The following is a 24,695-nucleotide window of genomic DNA, read 5'->3' as shown; positions in this document are numbered from 1 at the left end:
AAGAACTCAAACAGACCCACACACAGACACATCATAATTAAAATGCCAAAATTTAAAGACAAAGAGAGAATCTTAAAGGCAGCAAAAGAAAAGTGTTACCTACAAAGGAGTTTACATAAGGCTGACACCTGATTTCTCATCAGAAACTCTACAGGCCAGAAGGGAATAGCATGAAGTACTCAACGTAATAGAAACCAAGGATCTGAGATCAAGATTACTATATCCAGCAAGGCTATCATTCAAAATAGACTGTCAAATAAAGAGCTTACTAGATAAGAAAAGGCTAAAGGAGTTCATCACCACCAAGCCAGCATTATAAGAAATGCTAAAGGAATTGCTGTAAGGGATTGCTGAGAAGAAGAAACAGGGAGAGAAACCTAGCCATACAGAATTAAAGTGGCTATAAATAAGTACCTCTCATTAATAACACTAAATGTAAATGGATTAAATGCTCTAATCAAAAGGTGTAGGGTAGCTGAATGGATACAAAAACATGACCCAACTATATATTGTCTACAAGAGACCCACCTCAAAACAAAAGCAAAAAAAGCTGGAGTAGCAATACTCATATCCAACAAAATAGACTCTAAAAGCATCATGCTAAGCAAAATAAGCCAGTCAGAAAAAGATAAATATCATACGATCTCACTCATTTGTGGAATATAATGAACAACATAAACTGATGAACAAAAATAGAGCCAGAGGGGGGAAAAATATTCTAGAATATAATAGAAGTAATCCTACAACTTTTGTGATATCATACTATGTTAGTACAGTTTTGGTAATATTATTATACTTAAAGTATCTTTATTCTAAAAATATTAATTTTTATTGCATGTAATGTTATATGTAAGATCATTTTCTTAAATAATTGGTTTGTTGCATGTAACATTATCATTTAAAATCATTTTTCTTGAGATATTAATGTTTATTGCATGCAACATTAAGATCGTTTTTCTTGAAATATTAAGGTTTATTGCATGTAACATTATTATATTTAAAATCCTTCTTTAAATAAAAAAACTGAAAAAATAATAACAGGTGTGTGGGGGAGATGTGGAGAAATTGGAATCCTATGCACACTGCTGGTGGGATGTAAAGTGGTACACCGCTATGGAAACCCATCTGGAATTTTCTCAGAAGGTTAAGTGTAGAGTTCCTGTATGACTCAGAAATGCCTCTCCTAGGTATAAACCCAAGAGAAGTGAACACATATGTTCACATGTGCATGAATGTTCTTATACACAAATGTTCTTAGTAGCATTATTAATAATAGCCGAAAAGTAGAACTCAATGTCCATCAACTGATGAATGACTAATTAAAATATAGTATATCCATACAGTGGAGTATCATCTGACAATAAAAATAAGTAAAGTACTGATATATGCTACAAGATGGATAAACCTTGAAACATTATACAAATAACAGAGCCAGTCACAAAAACAACATATTGTATGATTCCATTTAATGAAATGTCCATAGTAGGCAAATCTGTAGTAACAGAAAATGGATTAGTGGTTGATTATAGCTGGGGGAAGAGATAAATCTGGGGACAGGGGGTGATAACTAAAGAGTATGGAGTTTCTTTTTGGGGTGATGAAAAGTCTTAAAGTTGATTGTGGTAATGATTGCAATTCGATGACTACATTGAATAAAAAGCTTTAAATAGGTAATTTGTATAGTATGTGAATTATATTTCAGTAAAGTTGTTATTCAAAAAATATATATAACCTGGATTGGGGTATCAGGGGAGCATGAGTAAAGGAAAAGAGGAAACATGATTGATTGGCTAAGACTTGATCATGTTGAAGCTGGTACCTGGGAGTTTATTATTCTAGTCTCCCTACTTTTGTATATGTTTAAATTTTATATATTTAAAATAAATTTAAATAAAGAAATAAGACAAAAAATAAATTGCATAGAACTACATGCACAGAAATCAATATAGCTTTTAAAAAAATGGTTAAATTGAGTAAGGTCTATCTATAGTCTAGTTAGCAGTAATGTGCCAATGTTGACTTCTTGGTTTTGTACTGCAGACCAAAGAGCTGGAAGGGTACATAAGGTACTATTTTTCTAACTTCCTGTGAATTTACAATTACTTAAAAATAAAAGGTAAAACAAAAAAAACCTTGTCCTGTGGTTTATGTGCAAGGCTTTGAATTGAGATATTTCATAAGTATAATGAACGAATTTTCAGAAACATATCTACCTCCATTATCCCAAAATAATAATTTCCTCACATTATAGGAAATGCCTTCTCTGGCATAAATAAATTAGGAAAAGTAAAAGAGAGGAAGTTCTTTTTATCTGTTCCTCTGAATACAATAGGTACTCTATACTTTTACTGAAAAAAAAAAATAGAATGTATTGGGTATGTGAACTACAAAATTAAAGTACTACCCTGGTCAGTGTGCACTCAGTGGTTAGAGTGTCGTCTCTTGAACCAAAGGGTCACTGGTTCCATTCCCAGTTAAGGGCATGTACCTGAGTTGCAGGTTTGACCCCCAGTCCCAAATGGGGCGTGTGCAGGAGGCAATCAATTGATGTGTCTCTCACACATCGATTTTTTTTCTCTCTCTCTCCCTTCTACTGTAATAATCAATGGAAAACTAGTCTTGGGTGAGGATTAACAAAAAAAAAAATAAGTAAAATAAAAATTAAAAAAAAAAGAAAGTACTGGTCATACCAAAAGTCTAGCTAGCCGTTCATCTATGACAGATATGATGTTTATTTCCAGTCCAGATGTTTTAATGACATTACAAGTATGGATTAAAATACAATGTATTTAGCAAAGACTGCTAGTTAGTGTAAATGAGTTCACTATTATATGATGATACATGGGTGAAAATTATAATATGAAGGGGGTAAAAAGTAGAAATTCAAACTGTGATATCCCAGCTAGTATTGGGACAATGTGAATTTTAAACTGGTTTTAGAAAACAGAATTAGTTATGAAATAGAAGTTGTTGGGGAAATATTTTTTAAAGGAAACACCAATACATGTAATCAAGTTAGGTCCCATGGTTATGATCTCTTTTACCTGACTGATGAGAAAGAAAAATAAGGGCAGCAATGTACAGCCATCTCTCAAATGTATAGGGACTGATGATGATGGTGGAAATTCACTACCTTAATTATGTGCTGTAATAGTTCAATCTCTAAATATTTAATATAAAATAAATACTGGAAACTAAAACATTTATACATTTTACTGAAATGCTTTGTATTTTTCCCATTTTGATGGGACAGTTTGGAATAAAATAACACAACTGATTCTGGAAGGATATATACCAAACTATATTTAAAGGTTATGTCTGCTCAAAAGTCACTAATTATCTGAGAGATGCAAATCAAAACGATAATGAGGTACCATCTCACACCTGTCAGAATGGTTATCATCAACAAATCAACAAACGACAACTGCTGGCAAGGATGTGGAGAAAAAGGAACCCTTGTGCACTGCTGGTGGGAATGCAGACTGGTGCAGCCATTGTGGAAAACAGTATGGAGTTTCCTCAAAAAACTAAAAATGGAACTTCCATTTGACCCAGTGATCCCATTTATAGGAATACATCCCAAAAAACTAGAAACACCAATCAGAAAGGATATATGCACCCCTATGTTCATAGCAGCACAATTTATCATAGCTAAGATTTGGAAACAGTCTAAGTGCCCATCAGCAGATGAGTGGATTAAAAAACCATGGTACATCTACACAATGGAATACTACGCTGCGGTAAAAAAGAAGGAATTCTTGCCCTAACCGGTTTGGCTCAGTGGAGAGAGCATCAGCCTGTGGTCTCAAGGGTCCCAGGTTCGATTCTGGTCAAGGGCATGTACCTTGGTTGTGGGCACATCCCCAGTAGGGAGTGTGCAGGAGGCAGCTCATCGATGTTTCTCTCTCATTGAAGTTTCTAACTCTCTATCCCTCTCCCTTTCTCTCTGTAAAAAATCAATAAAATATATTTTTTTTTAAAAAAAGAAGGAATTCTTACCATTTGCAACAGCATGGATGGAACTGGAGAGCATTATGCTAAGTGAAATAAGTCAGTCAGAGAAAGATAAATATCACATGATCTCACTCATTTACGGAATATACTGAACAACATAAACTGATGAACAAAAACAGATCCAGAGACAGAGAAGCATCGATCAGACCGTCAGACCTCAGAGGGAAGGTAGGGGAGGGCGGGGTTAAGGGGGAGAGATCAACCAAAGGACTTGTATGCATACATATAAGCCTAGCCAATGGACACAGACAACGGGGGTGAGGGCATGAGTGGGAGGGGCAAAGGGGGGATAAGGACACATATGTAATACCTTAATAAAGAAATTAAGAAGAAATAAAGGTTATGTCTGGAAATCGAAATTAAGGAAGCAGAGCTTTTTATCCTGTATTTTTTATATTTCTCTATTTGATTAATTTGGTTAAATTGATTGCATGTTACTTTTGCCATTAGGAAAGAAAGGTTAAAAAAGATTACACCAAATTCAATAGCTGAACAAATGCTCTGTAGCCTTCTGTTGTCCTGATAGGAGCTGACCTACTGAAGGGTGCAGAGAATCTTGCCAAGAGGAGCAGACTGCAGGGAATCTTGATATCAGGAGAGTCTTGTTGCTTAGGGTTGCAGTATATACCCCAAATGCACAAAATTTTTGCCGGACTCAGGCCAGGTAAGTCTGCTCACCTTTCAAGGTGCTCCAGTGGACTTCTGTATTTGTTCCTTTAAGATCAGGATACTCTGCCTCTGTTCGGGAGGCAGCATGGCGATCTGGTCTGCAGTCAGTTGAAGAACCTGCATGATCAAAGCAGCCTGTGAAGAGAAAAAGAAAGGTAGTGAGTTTTAATGATGGCAGTTTAAAAAACCCCACAAAACACCACACCCGCTTTGGTCAAAAAGAAAGGATATTTCACACACAGAAAACAGCCCACCACAAATCAATCCAAACCAAATAAACAAACAAAAACAACAATAGCAGCTGGTGAGAAAAAGCATAATGAAAAGCACAAGCACAACAATATCTAAGATTAGAAGACTCAAAACAGACATCTTTGGAACCCAAAGTTCTTGCAGACTAGAGTGGTATCTGTGAGCCCTGGGAAGTTTTCAGTTTTTCATCATTTTGAACGTCTCTCCTTTTCTCAAGTTTCAGCCCTTCCAGCAGACATGAGTTCCCCACAATGGTCAAATATAGAAACAGAAATATAGTTGTAGGGGATCTGCTACTGTTTTTCAGGGAGAAGGTAGAAAGGGGGAGAAGAAAGAGATCTGGAAATCCAGGTCTATCTGGCCTGCACACAAAAACTGCTATTGGCAGATGAGTCTGAAATGTAAGATAAGCTTCCATTTAAATACATCCATTTAAGGATTTTAGGACTGACTCATAAATTTTCAGGTTAATAAGATCATAAAGAGTTCTAAGAGTAAACACCACTTCCAAAGGGACTCTGAAAATCCAGGACTTGCACATGTTAACTAAAAACAGGAGTCAAAAGAATTTGTGCACACGGAGGCAGTCGGGCAGCATTGTTTACCTTCTCATGGTCCTGTGGAGTGACTTGGTTCTGGCCAGGACTAAAGCCACCAGGCTGGCCTCCACCCTGCATATTGGCTCCTTGCATGCCTGCCCCCTGCATGACTGGGACCTACGTGCACAAAGAGAGATGAGGAAAGAGATTTTTGCAATGTCTCATATAGGCAGACAGAATCCAGTAACAGCAATGTTTAAAAATATGATCTGAGTATGGATATGAGTAAGAAAAGCAAATTAATGATTCTGAAGATCATTTCTTACTGCTAGCAACGGCAGAAGGCAGGGTTTAGGCAGAGATCAATTAACATGTTAGATACATTTGCTTACAACAGCTCCAGCATCAACAAATACCACATAGCACAACTGGATACCATCAAATCAAGCAAAATTCAGCCACACAAGCACAGAGAAAACAGAGCATCCTGGAAAGTAGTGTTCAGTGGAAACAGAAATGAAAGCTGACAGATTTTAGAGATAATGGATGCTGGTCCACTGGGGAAGCTACATTCACAGGGATACCGCCTACCTCTAGTTCAATCAGACATAGGTTGTTCATCCCAAAGGGCCCTATCCCACAAGTAAGGCAGAGACGATCCTAATGGCAGAGGCAGAAAGGAGATGGAAAGGCCTCTGGGGAGAAGACTGCTATTAGCCCAACATTTGTTTTTTTGTAACTTTCCAGAGAGAATATGCAGCAGATGCTAAATGCATACCAAGAAATATATATGACTGGCCCAAATTAAAAGAACAAAGTGCAATTATAACATACTTATTGATATTTAAGATCTTTGGTGAGTTCAATCTTTGAAAACTATCAGAACCCAGGAATAGGCCTCAGAACACCTAGAATAACTTAAATAATCCCTATGCTGAAGTTATGTTTACATTCAGGCATTCACCTACAGTTTAGGTACTCTTATTAAACATAATTGTTAGCAAACTTGTTACCTGCTTCCCCAGCAGATTAGAAGCAGCAAAGCATAGAAGAAATGAGGATAGACTGTTAGGAGCAGATACCACAACAGCAATATGAGGAGCCAGGTGACAGCCTGACAGTGAAGGAAACTAGAAACCAAACAGGAAATAACTCTGCTTTCTATTACAGCATGTACAATAATGGATACATTTAATGGTGACCTTGAGTAGTCAAAATGATTAAAATAAGTTTTTGTATTTTGTTTAAGAAAGGAAGGAAACATAATACACAAAGTTACTTTTCATTTGACTAGTTAAAAATTTGGTAGAATAGTTCTATTATCTACAACATTCATTTACATACATTAACTCACTAGACACTAGAGAGATGAAGCATTAGTACGACTTTATACAGCTTGCTAAAATATTATCACTTCCTGGTCTTTATTGATACTGAATCCGCAGATGAGTCTGAACTTTCATAATCTGTTATAGACCTGAAACATCTTCAAGAACAACCTTTCTGAAGCTTCAGTCAATACTAATTTGAAGTATTGTAATGTGATCTAATCATTCACTAATTGCCATGTAAAGTTTCCAGGAGCACCTATTCCAGGCAGGCAATAATATGGGTGACTACACATCTAGGTTTGCCAAAGACAGTCCCAGTTTATGCTTCTGTCAGAGTAAATACTGACAGCACTCTCACTCTCAAATGTGTCCCTGTTTGATGCGAAGTTATATAATTCCTCTAGCAATAATAATCCTTTTACTGATGACTTTCCAATTTATGTGTTATGGAGGTAATTTTAAAATCTGATTTAAAATGCTCAATTAAGGATATACTGTTAAGTAAAAAACAAGACACAGAACAGCAAAAGGAAAAAATATATACGTATATTCATATTTTAAAAAATAAGAATATATATTATTTGCTAGAATGATACATTAAAAATCTAATAAAAGCAATTATCTATAGAAGATGGGGGTCACAGGGGAGACAGGTACAGGGGAAGAAGTGAGGTTCTTATTGTATATCTATTATATATGAGTGAATGTATTTTAGATATTTAATTATACGTGTACACATGGACTCAAACCATTTTTAAAAAGGTTAGAACATAAAATTTTTATTTTCACTACCTCAGATCTAATTAGCTTTATAGAATCTACTAATGGAAACTATATAAGCCTAATATTACAGAATAATGATTTCAACCACTAGCAGAGATAAAGAAGTAAGACATCATCTAGAAACAGTCAGTCTTCCAACCACTATTTTCAGTGTCTTTCTCCACAGAATTATCAACAGAATTATCTAAACACATCATGTAGTTATTTGCTGTCTGTCTCCCCAACTAGAATGAAAGTCCATAAGAACAGGGACTTCTTTTTTCACAACACTATATCCTTATTACCTATAGTTCTCTTTGGTATAGAGTAGGTGCTCAATAAATATTTGTTGGATGACTGAATGAACACATAAAACCATTTTTATTATAAGGCTACTGACCATAGAGGGCACAATAAACATCGAGGTCCATGAACATATTTTTAAAAAATACAACTTGAGAAACGACAGGTTACAGTTTTCTTCTACACATACCAGAAACAACACACTCATATTTCATGTTACAGAGGGGGGTAGACACACACATATACACATACACAACATGCAGGTAACAGGACAGAGTGGTACAGTGGAAAAAATAGGGGATCCTATTCTTTGCTCTGCCACTTTTTAGCTGTGTGAATTTAGGTAAGTCACCTGAATTCTTGGGTTTCAGTTTCCAAACCTACAAAATGAGAGAACTGGATGACATGTTCCATTTCAGTTCTGACATTCTCTCTCTCTCTGTTTCTCTCTCTCATACACACACTCACAGAGGAGGGAAGGAAGGCACAGAAGCATATGAAAGGGAAAAGAGAGACAGAACTACGTAGAGAAAGGAGGAAGACACATATAGGAAAAAGAATGGGGTAGGGGCTAGAGTGAGATGAAGGTTCTAGCATATAAAAACTCAGGGAAGCCGAAACCGGTTTGGCTCAGTGGATAGAGCGTCGGCCTGCGGACTGGAGGGTCCCGGGTTCGATTCCGGTCAAGGGCATGTGCCTGGGTTGCGGGCACATCCCCAGTGGGGAGTGTGCAGGAGGCAGCTGGTCGATGTTTCTCTCTCATCGATGTTTCTAACTCTCTATCTCTCTCCTTTCCTCTCTGTAAAAACTCAATAAAATATATTTAAAAAAAAAAAACTCAGGGAAGAAAAACACCATCACACAACCAACTGGGGTGAAGAGGGAGGAGATGACAACACACAGACAATCAAAGACAAACATATGCTCTCATAGCTGGAGACAAAAAAGAAAGCAGAGGTAAAAATTCAGTTCCACAGGTTTTAAGGTGAGCATTAGTAAACTGCCTTTCATACTCACTGTTCACTTAGGCTATGCAATGAAAGAAAATTAAAACAGGTTTCTGCAAACCGAAGATTATCTAAATGACCACTAAGAACTATTCATATACTCTAGTGCAGTGGCTCTTAAGGGTTGCGCATTAGAATCGTTTAGGAGTTTTTCAAATGACCCATGTCTAGATTCTATGGATATGATCTTTTAAAAATAATTTTTTAATTTAAAGATTTTTAGAAAGGGAGAGGGGGGGGGGAAGAGGGAGAGAGAGGGGGATTTGTTGTTCCACTTATTATGCATTCATTGGTTGATTCTGGTATGTGCCCTGACCGGAGAGTAAACCCTCAACCTTGGCGTATTGGGACAATGTTCTAATCAACTGAGTTACCTGGCCAGGTCCCAGATATACTCTTTATCTGCTCTGAATGGAAAAGCTCCTGAAATTGTGAGACAAGGTTGCTCTCTTGGACTATAATCCTGTTAATCAGAAATCACTATCCTAAGGGACAGAGAAACTACGGAGATTCTAATCTTCCCTTTCTAACAAGCTGTGAAATAGCCCAAATCAAATAAAGCAGTAATAATCAGGCTCAATAATCAGTTCCAGAATAGATCAAGATTTCACATAGAAGCCAGAAGTGAATGTGTCATACATACCTGTCTGGATCCCTGGGGGCCAACTGCCCCCATGTTAATTGGATTGGGACCCTGGATTCCACTAGGTATAGGGCCTCTAGGGCCAGGGACTGGGCCCCTTGGATCCATGCTTCTGACCTCCATCCCTCTGACTTCCATTGCACGGGCCTCCATTGCACGGGCCTCCATCGCACGGGCCTCCATTGCACGTGCCTCCATCGCACGGGCCTCCAATCCTCTGGCATCTAATCCTCTTGCCTCCATGGCTCGTGCCTCCATCCCTCGTGTGTCCATGCCTCGGGGATCTCTTCCACCTATAAAGTAAGGTCCAAGAAAACCACTGTGTAGCTATTCACCTTTACTGCAAGAAGAATCAAGAACCTAAGAAAGACAGAAATCAATTCCTCTAGCCACATTCCCCCACCCAAACCCCCAATTACAGGAGACTGCTTTCTCCTCCCCAATTTCTCAGATTTGCAGATAAAACTTAAAAATGCCTGCTAGCCCTATTACCCCAGCATTCTTTATCCCAGATTAGAGAAAGATAGCTGGCTTTATCATCAACCCACAACTACCAGTCAATGTTGTGATGTGGTCTGCCCTTACCTCTGCCATCCAAGGGTGGACCCCTCTGATCTAGCATGGGTCCTCTCGGCTCTGCCATTAGAGGTCTGGGCTCAGCTAATGGCCCTCCCCTCATCTCATGTGGGGGCGGGCCACGACTGTCATGGCCAGGGACATGGTGCATGGGTGGACCCTGATGAGGTGGTCCCAGGTAACCTCTACAGATGGAAAAAATTATTTTATTTTAAAACAGAACCTAAAAATAAGACAAAAGTTATCAACCAGAAGATCAGTAAATAAAAATCAGACAAAGAACTTATGTAAACACCAGTCTATGAATGCTAAGAGAGTAACACCAAACAGATTGAAAAAAAAGCTATAGAGATATAAATCAACATATTCTAGAATTTCATATTTGGTCAGGGTACTCATAATTAAAGAGGACTTAAAGTGGATATCCATTATATATAATGAGTATGCAGTATAGTGCTTAAGAACACTGTTAACATATGGGTTCAAATCTAGGCTCCATCACTTATTAGCTGTGTGATCTTGGGCCCATTTACTTAACTTCTCTATGCCTTGGCTTCTTCATCTGTAAAATGGGACTGATATTATATCAACCTCACAGGTTCATGTGGATTTAATGAGATGATCCAAATTCAGTACTCAAAGTAGAGTCAGAGGCATAATTCTCATTAATATAAATTGTTTTAGTATGATTATTACTGCCATTATTAATATTACTACTACTAATAAGCAATATAAGTTTTTCCGGCCTGGGTATGTATGCTAGAATTTCTAACTTCTGAAGATGCAAGCTGTCATGGTTAGTTCAAAATGACATACTCAAATACACAGTTCTGTCCAAGGAGAAGTGCTTAGTCTTGAATAGCAGCCAAGAGGCATAACTGGTATGGAAAGACTTTGTTCTCAAAGCAAGGGAAAATTCTGATTCCTCTAAGCTTTTCCTTCTGTGTCATTGCTTACCTAGGCTCTACCTCTCCAGTTACAGAAAGTAAAGTGCCCCCACGTGGGTCATTTGGAGCATCTCCTAACAGACCTCGAGGAGTTGGGACGTTGGCAGGCAAGGGCCCACGCTGCATAGCTGCTCTGGGGTCTTGCATCGGCACTGACAGGGAAACAAATGGGGAGTTACTGCTGTGAAGGACACAAGGAAACAAGAAATGACTCTATACACCACTGACAACATAATTCAGACACCTTAGAGTGGGTGAAACCTCACCACAGAAGACTCCTCTTGCAGTTCAAGAACAGAAGCAGGGTGTAAGCAGAATCTGTGCCATGTCAGAGGTATGGATGGAATTATATAAAGAGCAAACTGGGGAGGAACCTGCCAAGGACTAGCACTGCAACCTGAAGAAACTTATGGTTTTCCTCATAATCAACCCTAGTTCAAGGACCAGAGTCACAAAAAAGAGGTAGGGTCTCGGAATATGTGAACACTGCCATGGCTCTGCAAGAACCTGCTGTCTCCTTACAGACTGCTATTCCATCCAAGCCTCCTGACACCAGTAGGGAGGGAGTACAGCCTCAGACAGATGCCCATATCATCCATGTTCTCTGCCCTGTGTGAAGAGGTCAATCTTAGGCTTGAGGCTCCAACAGGAAAAAATTTAAAAACAAAAACCCAAAACACTACCCTTTTGGGTTCTGAATGTGAGGATGACTGACAAGCAGCCCTTGTCCTCTCAATGTCCCACCCTGAACACACAAGCAAAAGGAAACCCACAGATACAATGGGTACCTTGAACTCGCTCAATTGATGCAGGCCCGGCGGGTCCCACAGGCGAGTGCTGTAGGGTTCCTAGGTAAGCAGTAAGTTGAAAAGGAGAAAGAGCAGACACTTAAAATAACTTGAACATGCATGCAGAGACATACACATACAGACACTGGAGATTTATATGTGTGAGTTAAAAAGTCAAGAGTTCATTAGTTTGCCTAGGCTATAAAATCTTCCTAAACTATGTTAGCATCTTTGGTTCTGCTTTCATCAGACTGCTTCCAAAGCCGAAGCCTGTGGGACACTGATTTTACTGGGGCAGGAATAACCAGCCACTTTCCATTTTCACCTCTGCTACTATGACTCCCCCTAAATCTCCTTAGAAAAGAAAATATAAAAAGGATGGTTTTGAATTTCTATTTAGGTAAAGAGTATAAACATATTTCATATGTAAAAAATAAAATAACTTATACTGAATGTGAAGGCAAGATTTATTCTGGAGAGGCCCATAACAGAAGTACCAAATGGTGAAATACAGTAAATGATCTTTAGACAAGGAAAGGAAGTATCATTCCTCAAGAAATACTCTGTCACTGCAAGTCTTTCATTATAAACAAACACCATGACAACAGCAAACAAAGACTAATGAGATGACAAAAGCACTAACACTAAACAAAGGTGGCAGAAGGCAAGAGGAAGTATCTTCTTAAACATCTCACGGTCTCCTTTCGCCATTATAAATGTGCCAAAGAAACAGGAAAAGACAAACTAGGTATAAATGGAAAGATTCTTGCTTCCTCTGCTGGATACTGAAGGAAAACCATGAAGGGAAACTCATCTCACTTTGTCTCTTCATGAAGACAGCCTTGAGATGCCTTCAAAACTCGAGCCATTTCCCTGTTAACTTTTGACCAGAAAAATGAAGATAACTACAACAGCAGAAAGGAAGATGTCTTGTGGAAGTATATATTAAAAAGCTATAGCTTGAATTATGGCTTGGCAGAGGTAAAAGTATGACTGAAACCCCAATTCCTTCACACTACTGCAAAAATACTTAAGGTTTATACATAATCTATTGATTAGCTGAGGGGGGTGGGGCACAATTGCACAAAAGCATGGAATACTCAGATGAAGTATTTAGCTAAGAGCTTGTCCTACTATCAACCATCTGACAAGTTTATTAGTTGTCACTTCAGTAACCAACCCCAGAGTATATAGACAAGGAGTAAGTATATAATCCTATTTCTTAATATTTTGCTTAAAAATAGGTTTTGCTTATAGGCCATATGCTAAGAATAACTTAAGCTTCTCTATGCTTGTCCAAAGAAAATATTTTGGAAGTCAATAGAGGTGGTAAGGATTGACAAAAAGAGGATTTTAGGATCAGAGACTTTAGAATCTTAGCTCTGTCACTTACTAGCTGGAAGAGAAGATGAGTTCCCCAAGTCCAGTCCATGTGGCTCAGATATCGGTATTTACTTACCATGTCCCCTTCAGTAAGGGATTCAAAACTCTGAGCTTCCATCTCTTTACGTGAAAACTGAAGTGCTGCTCCCTAACTCACAACGTTGTTTATAAAAATTAAAGTGCCTGACCTATAGTATGCACTCAATTTTATTGTTAGCTCCCTGTTTTCTCACTATCTCTCCTCCTAATGTTGTTTTTAACTGAACCACTGCATTTTCTTTTTCTCCAAACTCTAGTAACATAGAGAATTAATGTGGAGATTTCGTAGTGCTTAATGCTGTGGTATCCAGTGTTACTGCCATCAAGTAGATTTCACAGATCTTTGGTCCCCTCCCAGTATTCTCTGGGGTTTCAATTTAGTCTTCTACATAATCAGCCACACATTACATGCTCATTATTAACATTCCTTACTCAATCAACAGATATCCATAGAGGAAGAGCGAACGTGTCAGTAGAATTATTATAGACTATCAGGAAAAGGTGATATGAATTAAATGGCAACAAAGGATCCTTTGCTTCATCATTAATTCTTGTAGAGCTGGGTTCTGAATCACTAGATGGAAAGTACAGACCAGAGGTGTCAAATTGAATTTTCTGCAATGATAGAAATTATCTGTATCTGTAATATCCAGTAGGGTATCCCCCCATGTGGCCATTGAGCAGTTGTAATATGGAAATGAATTTTAGATTTTACGTAATTTCAATTTGAAATTACTTTAACATTCAAATATGTTGAAGTATATGTGGATAGTGGCTGCCACATTGCCATCTTAGTGCAGATATAGAACATTTCCAAGTCCAGTTCACATTAATCAGATATTACTACCTATTTACCTTGTGCTCGTTCCATGGGCACTGGTCCACTTCCTGGCATTCCAACCTGGGCCGGCATCCCTCCTAGAACATAAAGGGCAAGAAAGAAAACACAAATTAGAACAGTGGGGAAACAATTAGCACGGTGGCTGAGTTAACAAATATCCTCTTTCTGCCTCACAGACAGAAACCTAAAAGGGCAGATAACTACCATCAAACAATGTAGTTATATAGAAGATGGGAATTTGTTAAGCTTCAGTGACAGAAAAGTGAATTAATCTCCAGGAGGAAGCATGCAGGAGGCAGCCAATTAATGATTATCTCTCTCTCCCTCTCGTTCCTCTCTGAAATCAATAAAAAATATTTTTTAAAAAAAGAATTACCCTGCCATGCGTGTGCAGGAGGCAACCAATCACTGTGGCTCTCTCACATCCATGTTTCTCTCTCTCTCTCTCCCCATCCTTCTCACCCTCCCTCTCCCTCCGACTCTCTCTCTCAAAAAAAAAATCAATGGAAAAAATATCATCAGGTGAAAATTAACAAAACAAAACAAACAAAAGATTTACCCTGTCTTGCAAAACTTTCAAATGTCTTGAACATTCACACAAATGAATATCCGTTTATGGTCATCAGAACTCAAAACCCAAGTGTTTTATTTGTAAACAAAAAGGTCCTTTGCCCTATTTATATGTTTGTGTTATATTTTCCAGAAATTCAGAAATGAAGTTACTGAGTAAATTATGGGCACTATATTTTGTTTTGTTAAGGACTTTACCAAGAGCCCTGGACTGATGGCTCAGTTGGTTGGAGCACAGTCCTATGCACTGAAGGGTCTTGGGTTTGCTTCCCAGTCAGGGCACATACCTGGGTTGCAGGTTCGATCCCCTGATCAGGGTGCGTATGGGAGGCAACCCATCAATATTTCTCTCTCACATCAATGGTTTTTCTCTTGCTCCCTAAAGTTAATAAAAACATATTCTTGGGTGAGGATTAAAAACAAAAAAAAACAAACAGAACTTTACCAAGAATTTTCTCCATTTCAGAAAATCACATCACTGATGTCAAAGTACTTGTGGTATTTGTCAGAAAGACATACCTGTATCTGTCTACATTTGTAGCTTTAACATTCATGATATAGATGCAAGCATCTGACTACTACCTTTTATTTTCTAGTATAGTTTTGCCCGAATAATTGTATATTAAAAATATTTTGTTGCCCTAACTGGTTTGGCTCAGTGGATAGAGCAACAGCCTGCGGACTGAAGGGTCCCAGGTTCGATTCGGTCAAGGGCATGTACCTTGTTTGCGGGCACATCCCCATTGGGGGTGTGCAGGAGGCAGCTGATTGATGTTTCTCTCTCATCTATGTTTCTAACTCTCTATCTCTCTCCCTTCCTCTCTGTAAAAAATCAATAAAATATATTTTTAAAAAATTTTTGTTATAAATTAATATATTTTATCTTATCTTTTATGTTATGCTTAGGACATTATGCTGATTTTCTTTTATTTTTGAAATCATGTTAGGTAGGTTATATGTTCTGTGCATTTCATTTCAGGATATTAAAGAGTCACTGCAATGTATCTATTAAGAAAAGGGGCCAAAGATAGAATTGAGAACCATTGGTCTATTCTAACCAGTATGATAACAGTATGATAACTGCTATACAAAAAATAATCATTTACCACAAGTCCTTGTCTGGCCCTTTCCACATAGAAATTCTTCTCTTTTCATCAAAAGAACAACATATGCTGCAAGTGGGGAAAATAGACAAGCTCAACTATTTGCAGTCATTAGTACTTACCTAAAATATCAAGTACACTTCACATTCTCTTATTCCATTTAACATACCAGGCATCAAAGAGCCATGGATACAAAATACCTGAACTGGTGCTAGGCCAAGCCCTGCTACTAAGTGTGATTATGAACAAGTTATTTGATGAAATTAATGTATATCCAGGCTTCCGGATATGTAATGTGAAGGTGTTGGCCTACACCAGTGTGGTTCTTAGAGTATAGTTCTCAGACAAGTAGCATCAGCATCACCAGGGACTTGTCAGAACTGCAAATATTCAGGGCCCTACCTCGGACCTGCTGAATTAGAGTCTGGAGGTGGGGACCTGCGATTTGTGTTTTAATAAGCTCTTTTGGTGATTCAACTTCAAACTAAGTTTGAGAATCACAGGCCAAATTGATTTCAGAGCTGTCTTACAGCCATAACATTTTATGATTTATTCAGACCACTCACCAAAACAATACAAAGATAACTATCTGAAGAAAGTGGTGGCAGAAAGAATTATGGGCATCATTTCTCATGTTATAAATGATCACATAACGGCACTTTTATTGTATCACTTGCTTCTCAGAAATGGAATTGGTGGGTCAAAGTGTATATGAATCTTTAATGTGCGACTTTCTTATAAGGTGGAAAAACTTCACATTTCTGGCAGCAATGTAATTAATGATACCACATTCCCCATCAAGAGTGTCATCTCTCTCTGAAACTCTTGCTGGTTGGATGGGTTTAAGTAAAGCAAAATCCTGCTATTTAACTTGCAGTCCCGACTATAAATGAATTTGTTCTTATTGCCATTTGGATTTGCTCTTCTATGAAGTGCCTATTCATTTTCTTTGCCTACTTTCCTAGTAGGTTATTCTCGCTTCTCATGAACTGTCAAAGAGCTTTGTAAGGGTACCTCAAAAATCTTAGTAGTTTTAAGTTTTAATAACTTCAGAAGTATAAATGCTATACACTCACCAAAAATTATCACTTGAAAATTCATTTACTCTTAATTCCCTCTTCTTGATATCTTTTTTAAAAATTATTTTTCTAATTCTTTAAAACTAGGACTTAAGATTCATTTATTCTTTAATAATATAGGCATTTAAGGATATTCATTTCCTTGCATACCACTTTTATTATTTCCCATAGTTTTTTATATGAAGTGTACTACTTTTTGTTCTTTTAGATAATTTATAAATTTCTACTTTTTTCTTTAATTCAAGAATTACCTAGAGTATGTTCCTAGTACAATTTTTTCCAGTCACCATTTACTTATTTATTTCTAGTTTTATTGGCTTATAATTAGAGAACACAGCCTGTAAAATCTCTGTATTTTAAAATTTGTTTTTATTTTATGGCTAAGTACATGGCCAAGTTTTTTTCTTTACTGTGCCATGGTCATTTGGGGGTGGGGGGGTGTGCATTCTCCAGTCAAAAGATATAAGGCACCTTCTATATATTATATCAAGCTTATTGAGTCCATTATTTTATTCCTTTACATCTTTACTTATTTTTTGTCCACTAACACAATGCTACTCAAAGTGTGGTCCATAGACAATGTCGATCCACATTCTGTGTTAACAGTTCATGACAATGTAAGTATAGAAATGGAGAGCAGTCACTTAGAAACCTTTATAGCAATTTGACATTGCTGTGACATCTGAGTGCATGGTCGTCACACTTGGCTCAGAGTATTTGGATGATTTTCAACTCGTAATGAGCTGCATATGTCATGGCTTGCAGACTTGTCAGGTGTAGTAGGACCATATTACAACTATTTTAAGGTAAATTATTCACTTACAATTCGTAAATATATAAAATACAGGATCTATTTTTTTCACTGAAAATAATTTAAATTTAACTGTAACATTATAGGACAGTGATGGCGAACCTTTTGAGTTCGGCGTGTCAGCATTTTGAAAAACCCTAACTTAACTCTGGTGCTGTGTCACAAAGAAAAATCAACCAAAAAAATGAGTTCGCTTGTACCTCTGACACGCGTGTCATAGGTTCGCCATCACTGTTATAGGATAAATGAAAATTGTGGGTTGCTGAAATTTCTTTAAAAATCCCTTCTTCTGTCCTTTGTCCACTTGTCTCTGTACAAAACAGAATGATTTAGATTCAAATTATCCCCCATGAGTAGTAACACAATCTAACCCAGATTAGATAAATAAGAAGATTGCTTTAAAAAACTTTTAATATTGATATACATTGTGTATTCATACAGGTGTTTCACATAGGGAATCTCGATTTCATGCATACCTTTAGTTACAATTACTGAATGATGAAAATCTACAAAAGTAACAGCAATACTATATTAATTCCTATATATACAATTTCAATGAACAAATTAAGTTTTTAAAATTCTTTTTTCCTTTTGTTCTTTGGTCTGATTATATTTATTTATTAATTTTAGAAAGAGAGGAAGAGACAGACTGAAAACATCAATTTGTTGTTCCATTATTTATTTGATTCATTATTTGATTCTTGTATGTGCCCTGACCAGAGATGGAACGCACAACCTAGGTGTATCAGGAGGATACTCTAACCAACTGAGCTACCCAGCCATGGCCTGGTCTGATTATATTTAATGAAATGGGATTTTATGTCTGTTAAATAAGAAGAAATATGTCCATGTATTCTGTGTTTTTTTCCCCATTATGTTTTTACCCTAATCTAACAGTCTCTGATTTCTAATGGAAGAATTCAATCCATTTACATTTAGTAGAATAATGACTATACAAGACTTTATTCCTTCCCCCTTACTCTACTTTTATTATTACTTACTTCACAATATCATTTTATTTTTCTCTGTATTTGCTGGCTTGCTCTAGTTTCCATTCATTCCAATTTTCCTTTTATTAATTTGGAAGTTTTACTGTACCTTTCCTCTTTACTGTCCTTTTCCCTGCTCTCATAAGATTTGCATATAAGAAATCAATTATTTCTTCCACCTAGGACAGTGGTCGGCAAACTCATTAGTCAACAGAGCCAAATATCAACAGTACAACAATTGAAATTTCTTTTGAGAGCCAAATTTTTTAAACTTAAACTATATAGGTAGGTACATTGTTATTAACTTAATTAGGGTACTCCTAAGCTGGCCTTTGCTAAAAACGTCCTCAATCTGATTGAGGTACATTCGCTGAGGTCAACCCCTTTCAACTCTCCCATCCACACTCGTCTTGTATACTTGTTTCGTCTATCTCCTTTCGTTCATCCTCTCTATATGTCCAAACCATCTCAACATACCTTTCTCAATCCTCGACACTACATCTTCTTTCACTCCACAACGTTCCCTAAAATTAACTTAATAAACTTTACTTTTGTCACCCGCGCACGATCTGCGGACGCGACTAGCACTAACCACTGCACAATGAGACTGCTGACTGACTGGCTCACTCAACTCGTGCATGAATTGTGCACGCCTTCCTGGCACCGCGTCTCCCGTGGCCCGACTGACACCCCCCACTTCTTCTAACGCCACTTCTTCAAAATATAGACTTGCCCAGGCCGAAAACTGACTTCTGCACATGGGCCACAAAGTTTCAATGCCACTGTCCGTGCGCGCCCGCACGTGGTACTTTTGTGGAAGAGCCACACTCAAGGGGCCAAAGAGCTGCATGTGGCTCGTGAGCCGCGGTTTGCTGACCACTGACCTAGGAGATATATTTCCTAGTTGTGTATTAATTTTATATCAAGATCTATCCCATTTGCAATAAAAAAAACTTTAGCAAAATACCAAAATGGTGAAGACTCTAAATGCAACATACCACCGGGAGCTAAGGCACCAGGGCCAGGTCCTGTTACAGCAGTTGGTATTTGTCCTGGTGCTGGAACTCCAGCCTGCATAGAAGCTTGCATCAAAGGAGGTGCACCATTGACATGCATGCCACCCTGACCAGGAGAAAAATCAGAGTATGTAGACATCTCAGTGGAGACTCAACACACAAAGTCTATGACCTTAAAGAACTCTTCAAGCTGATAACCCAAATATTCTACCAAGAATCCTTTTTGTATAGCATGTCTCATGCAAACTTTGAACAGAATATGCAATACACATGAAAAGCCTGGTTATAATACAGTTAAGATGGACCGTATTCTAAAAGCCAAGACTGACAAGTCTTATTTGTGTGTTGAGGCTACATGTAGCACCTATGGTTGACTTCACGACTGGGGCCTAGCAACAAGACTAAAAAAAAAAAAAAAAAAAAGGTGCCTAGGAGACTAGGACATTTTTATAAAGAAACTGCTGGCAGTCTGAATTTTTAAGATGAAATTTTAAAAATCTGACCAATGTTTTCTCACCCCTGTCCTGAGATATAATTCTGGTTTGGGGGGAATATTAATTTTTTAAAGCTACATTAAAGCTCCTGGAGGGAAAGGGATTGTTTTCATTTATATATTCCCCAAAGAAGTGAGCAGTCCCTTGGAATAGAAAGAACTTAATAAAGAAAGTAAAAACTAAGTTGTATTTTTAAAAATTACATATACTCTCAGAGAACACAAACAAAACTCTCAAACAGAACACTGTATTAAAACAGGTTATGAGGTCACACAGAACCAGGTTTAGATCCTGGATGTGCCACTTACGCTATTTTTGGACCAGTTAACCTCTCTGGGTCTTAATTAATTTCATTGTATTTCTGAAAAAATGTTTAATTACAGTAGGGGTTAGCAAACTATGGCCCATGAGCCAAATCTGGCTTGCTACCTCATTTCACAAAGTTTTATTGGAACACAACCATGCACATTTGTTTATGTATTGTCTGTGGTTGATTTCAAACTCCAATGGCAGAGTTGAGTAGTTAGGAGAGATTCCATGGCCTGCAAAGCCAAAAATATTTACTACTGGCCCATTTACAAATGTTTGCTGACTCCCGCCTTAAACCTTTGTATCATCTACGTAAGTGGTTTGCCTCTGCCAATCTGATAGGTAAAAAATGTTAGATTTTTGTACTTTCTGTTTACATTTATCTTTTTTTGAGGTTGAACACTTTCCCATATGTTTAATACATATTTGTATTTCCACTTTCGTGAACTGTTTATGTCCATTGCAAACTTTTCTACTGAGTCATTGGTAATTTTATTACTAATTTTAGATCCTTATAAGTGCTGGAAATATCTACTTTCCAGCACTTATAAGGATCTAATGATAACTTTAAATTCTCTGGAGCTGAGAAATATGTGATTTGCTAGTTTCTTATTTCTGTGGAAGAAAGTGACAAGAGTGTATTTTCTGCTTAGAGTATCCTGAAAAATTCCAGATATACAAATTATATGGTTAATAAAACTAACTACACAGCTTAGGAAATAAATTATATACACAACTGAAGTATCCCATATGGTCCTCCTTAACTGCACCCTGTGTCGCTTTCTTAGACAGCCACTTCAGAAGTCTTACTGGTGTTCTGAAATTTTTTGTAAATTATATACTGAACATAGTCTTTGTAACTCACTCAACATATATTTGGGATATATGCAGATACATGTATCCCATATTTTGGGAATGCTTCCACATTCACTTATTTCCACTTCTGTATGGTATTGTTTTTAAGTTATCTGTGTTGATACCATGTATCCTAGTTCATCTTAACTGCTATATAGAATTATGTTTTTGAAAGTCATTCATTGTGACAAATATAGTTTAACTGTTGCAGAGTGTATCATATTTTCTTCATTCTTTTGCTGATGTACATTTAGAATGTTTCTAATTGTTCACTGTTATACTGTGGCAACAAACACATGCTTCAAGATGACTAAAGGCTCTTAAATAATAACCCTGTTGTTCACATGTGTGGCAAATACTTTTTCCCAATTTGTCATCTGCCTTTGGTGTTTATTTCTTTTCCTCCATAAAGAATTTTTTTCAGTTTTCAAATGTACTGATTTTCTATGGCTTCAGGGTTTTGTGTAACACTTAGAAAGCTAGGTTTTTACTTTTTTCATTGGTAAGAATGGAGATAATAAGAGTGCCACCTCATATAATCGCTGTATTAAATAAAGTATTAAATTATACAGTGTATATAAAATAACAAAGTACCAACCACAGTGCTATACATGCATACACACACAAAATTAGCTTATAAAAGGGGCGTACAGGAAGGACTTCTTTGTTTACGAACTTGGCATCAAATCTATATTCATTCAGATGCCACATAGTCTGCAACCTGGAAACTGCCTTTATGCCTGGAAATTGAAATTACCATCTCTGGCTCTGGTCCATTCTTCTTTCAATATATCCTCCTAAAAAGAAAATGACATTCTAAGACAGATAAAAGAAATGTTAAAGGGTAAAGCCATACCATAGGCTGGGCCCCAGGGGCCTGAGGATTCTGCTGGTTCATTGGCACACCGGCTCCTGAGGGAGGCCCAGCACTGTGGACTGGCTGAGGATTGCCTGCCATCAGTGTTGGGATATTTGTCTGGCGATGCAGAATTTTCTAAAAAGTAAAAAGACAAATCTATGAACTGTCTGTTTAACAAAACAATCAAGTAGTTCCTACCCCTACTCAAGGTTTACCTCAGTATTTCCACAAAAGAACCAGTAGCACTCACCAGGGCGATCTCTGGATCCACAATTCTCATCACTACCTGTGCTTGTAGCAAAGCATAAGCCAGTTGAGGGTTTTGGAGCAACATGTTCCGTGCTTCCTGGGGACTATTCTGGACACAAAGCTGAAAAGATACACAGAATCATCATCAAGTTCAATACTTATTGCTTAGAAATCAATAGTGACTTAGAATTATTCCCATCAGAGAAACGCAATGGTTTTTGCATAGCACACAAAATTCTGTCACAGCAGGCAAGAGAAGGAAGAGGCATTTCAAATACCATAACACAATCATTTAGGAAAAAATTCACATTTTAATATCTACATCTGATATCTATGGGCCACAAAAACCCAGCCAGATTATGTTGATGTGGTTTGTGTACAAAAATGGGAAGCTCTTTGCACAAAATGTAAAATATACTGTGCACATATGGAATAGTAAAGGTGCAAGAAATGGTGGTCAACAGGCACACCTTCTACTTGAGCTCAGGGAATCACTTCCATTTACTTCATCAATAACTCTTGAAAATTTGATGTGATTGGATTTATTCATAATTTAATGCCTCCTCCCACCTTCATCTGTTTCATCAGCTCAAACATCTGCTCCGGTGGAAGACTGGCAACTGCTTTGCTAATAGACTCAGGAGCATCCTCAGGGCTGATGGTCTCTCCATAAGGTGACTCAATGACAGGGGCACCAGTGCCAAGGCCTGATCGGGAAGAAAGTACAAAAAAGTTAAAGAGGCAAAATAAAGAGCTAAATCATTTCAAATATCTACTTTCCAGCACTTATAAGGATCCGATGATAACTTTAAATTCTCTGTAGCTGAGAAATATGTGATTTGCTAGTTTCTCATTTCTGTGGAAGAAAGTGACAAAGTGTATTTTCTGCTCTTAGAGTAAAGCTGGGGCTAGGATCATATAGGTGAACAATGTTACCCTAAATTAGGGATTAAGCATATCAACTTCCTTTGACAAGTAATTTCCAAAGCAAAAGGTTTAAACAGAAAAAGATGCTAATTTCAAAATGGAATTTCTGGATCTACCACCTCATAAAAAAGCCATAAGAATGCCTTAGCGTCTCCACCAGCTACAGATCTGGCAACATAGTTACTGGAGTGGAAAACAACAAGGACATATTTAGTACTACTAATCACTTGGTGGCCTGAATTCATCGTCAAATGGAATTAACTCCTTAGCAACTGAAGGACTTCTAAAGTCAACTTTACCTTGTTTCTCAAAGATATACACTTCCCCAGTGCAGGTACCTCAGGTGGGTCAAGTAAAGAAGCTGTGTGGATAACCATTTAAGCAGATGCTAAAACATACCATAAATGGAAAATCTTCATTGTTACATCTCTACTAACTTGGGTTCATACTCACTCTTCAGTTCTTCTTTGTTCTTTTCACTGGCAGCATTATCAACTCGAAGTGCTCTTCCACTGAATTCACGCCCATTCAGGTTTCTCATGGCACTAAGTGCTGTCTCTTGGTCTTGGTATTCACAGAAGCCATAACCCTTTGGCTTTCCTGTCTCCCTATCATATACCAACCTGAAGAGCAGAACCAAGTATCAGGCATAACTGTTACATACACACAGGGATCCTGCAAACATTGCCATGTTCCAATTTGGTGAACTGTAAGCCAAATAACTATCAGTCTGACTGCCTCACTGAACTATGTTTTAAACAATGAAAAATTTTATTTTAAAATTACAATTGACATTCATAAACATTTTAAAAAATGAATCCCTCTCTCAGCTCAGTTGACAAGATAGGACAGGTCAAAAGGATCAATAGTGAAGGGGCTTACTCAATTTGGTGTGGTAGAAAAAGTCCACACCCAGCAGTGTTGTCAGAAGAAGTGACAATCACAGGGGTGGTTGGGTAGGGAATGCTCACAACTCCACTAGCCTGAGGTTATAGTCATTGTTAGAAAAGGCACTTTTTTTTTTTTGCTTGACTGTGTGTATGTGCAGCAGATTCTGGAGAAAACTCGAACCAGTTACACATACCGGGCTGACGCTAAAGCTGAACATATGTGCATAGGAAACATAAAAGGGGCCCAGGAGATAGTAAACCCTGGGCATACTTGAAAATGGCATGAACTCTGAATGCTGCCTGTATTCCCAAAAATGTATCTTTTAGTAAAAATGAATGTGAATTGTATGGTCTGTGAACTACATCTCAATAAAGCTGTAACAAACAAAAAAACCCCAGAAGAATGCATGTACAAAATCATCAGTAAACCTTGACATTATTTCTAAGGGC

The 24,695-nt window shown here is 37.6% G+C and overlaps 1 protein-coding gene across 3 annotated transcripts in view; it reads right to left on the bottom strand.

Moving 5' to 3' along the window:
- The window catches only part of CSTF2 (cleavage stimulation factor subunit 2), a 30,265-nt gene that overhangs the window by 4,264 nt on the left and 1,306 nt on the right, over positions 1 to 24,695 (bottom strand). Inside the window, exons 3-15 of one of the 3 annotated variants that reach the window (XM_081081853.1) lie at positions 23,809 to 23,978; positions 22,999 to 23,135; positions 22,430 to 22,549; positions 22,177 to 22,314; positions 19,645 to 19,768; positions 15,771 to 15,836; positions 14,109 to 14,171; positions 11,832 to 11,891; positions 11,054 to 11,195; positions 10,106 to 10,281; positions 9,521 to 9,813; positions 5,541 to 5,651; positions 4,693 to 4,818 (exon numbers count right to left, since the gene is read on the bottom strand). In XM_081081853.1, the coding sequence (XP_080937979.1) occupies positions 4,696 to 4,818; positions 5,541 to 5,651; positions 9,521 to 9,813; positions 10,106 to 10,281; positions 11,054 to 11,195; positions 11,832 to 11,891; positions 14,109 to 14,171; positions 15,771 to 15,836; positions 19,645 to 19,768; positions 22,177 to 22,314; positions 22,430 to 22,549; positions 22,999 to 23,135; positions 23,809 to 23,978 (1,723 nt within the window). In that variant the 3' untranslated portion in view covers positions 4,693 to 4,695. The remainder of the gene's footprint in view (positions 1 to 4,692; positions 4,819 to 5,540; positions 5,652 to 9,520; positions 9,814 to 10,105; positions 10,282 to 11,053; positions 11,196 to 11,831; positions 11,892 to 14,108; positions 14,172 to 15,770; positions 15,837 to 19,644; positions 19,769 to 22,176; positions 22,315 to 22,429; positions 22,550 to 22,998; positions 23,136 to 23,808; positions 23,979 to 24,695) is intronic. The other 2 variants (XM_081081854.1, XM_081081855.1) reach the window with 2 other exon arrangements.

The sequence above is a fragment of the Myotis nattereri genome (assembly GCF_964212035.1).
Source record: "Myotis nattereri genome assembly, chromosome: X".
NCBI lineage: Eukaryota > Metazoa > Chordata > Mammalia > Chiroptera > Vespertilionidae > Myotis > Myotis nattereri.
This window is presented reverse-complemented; position numbering and strand designations above follow the sequence as displayed.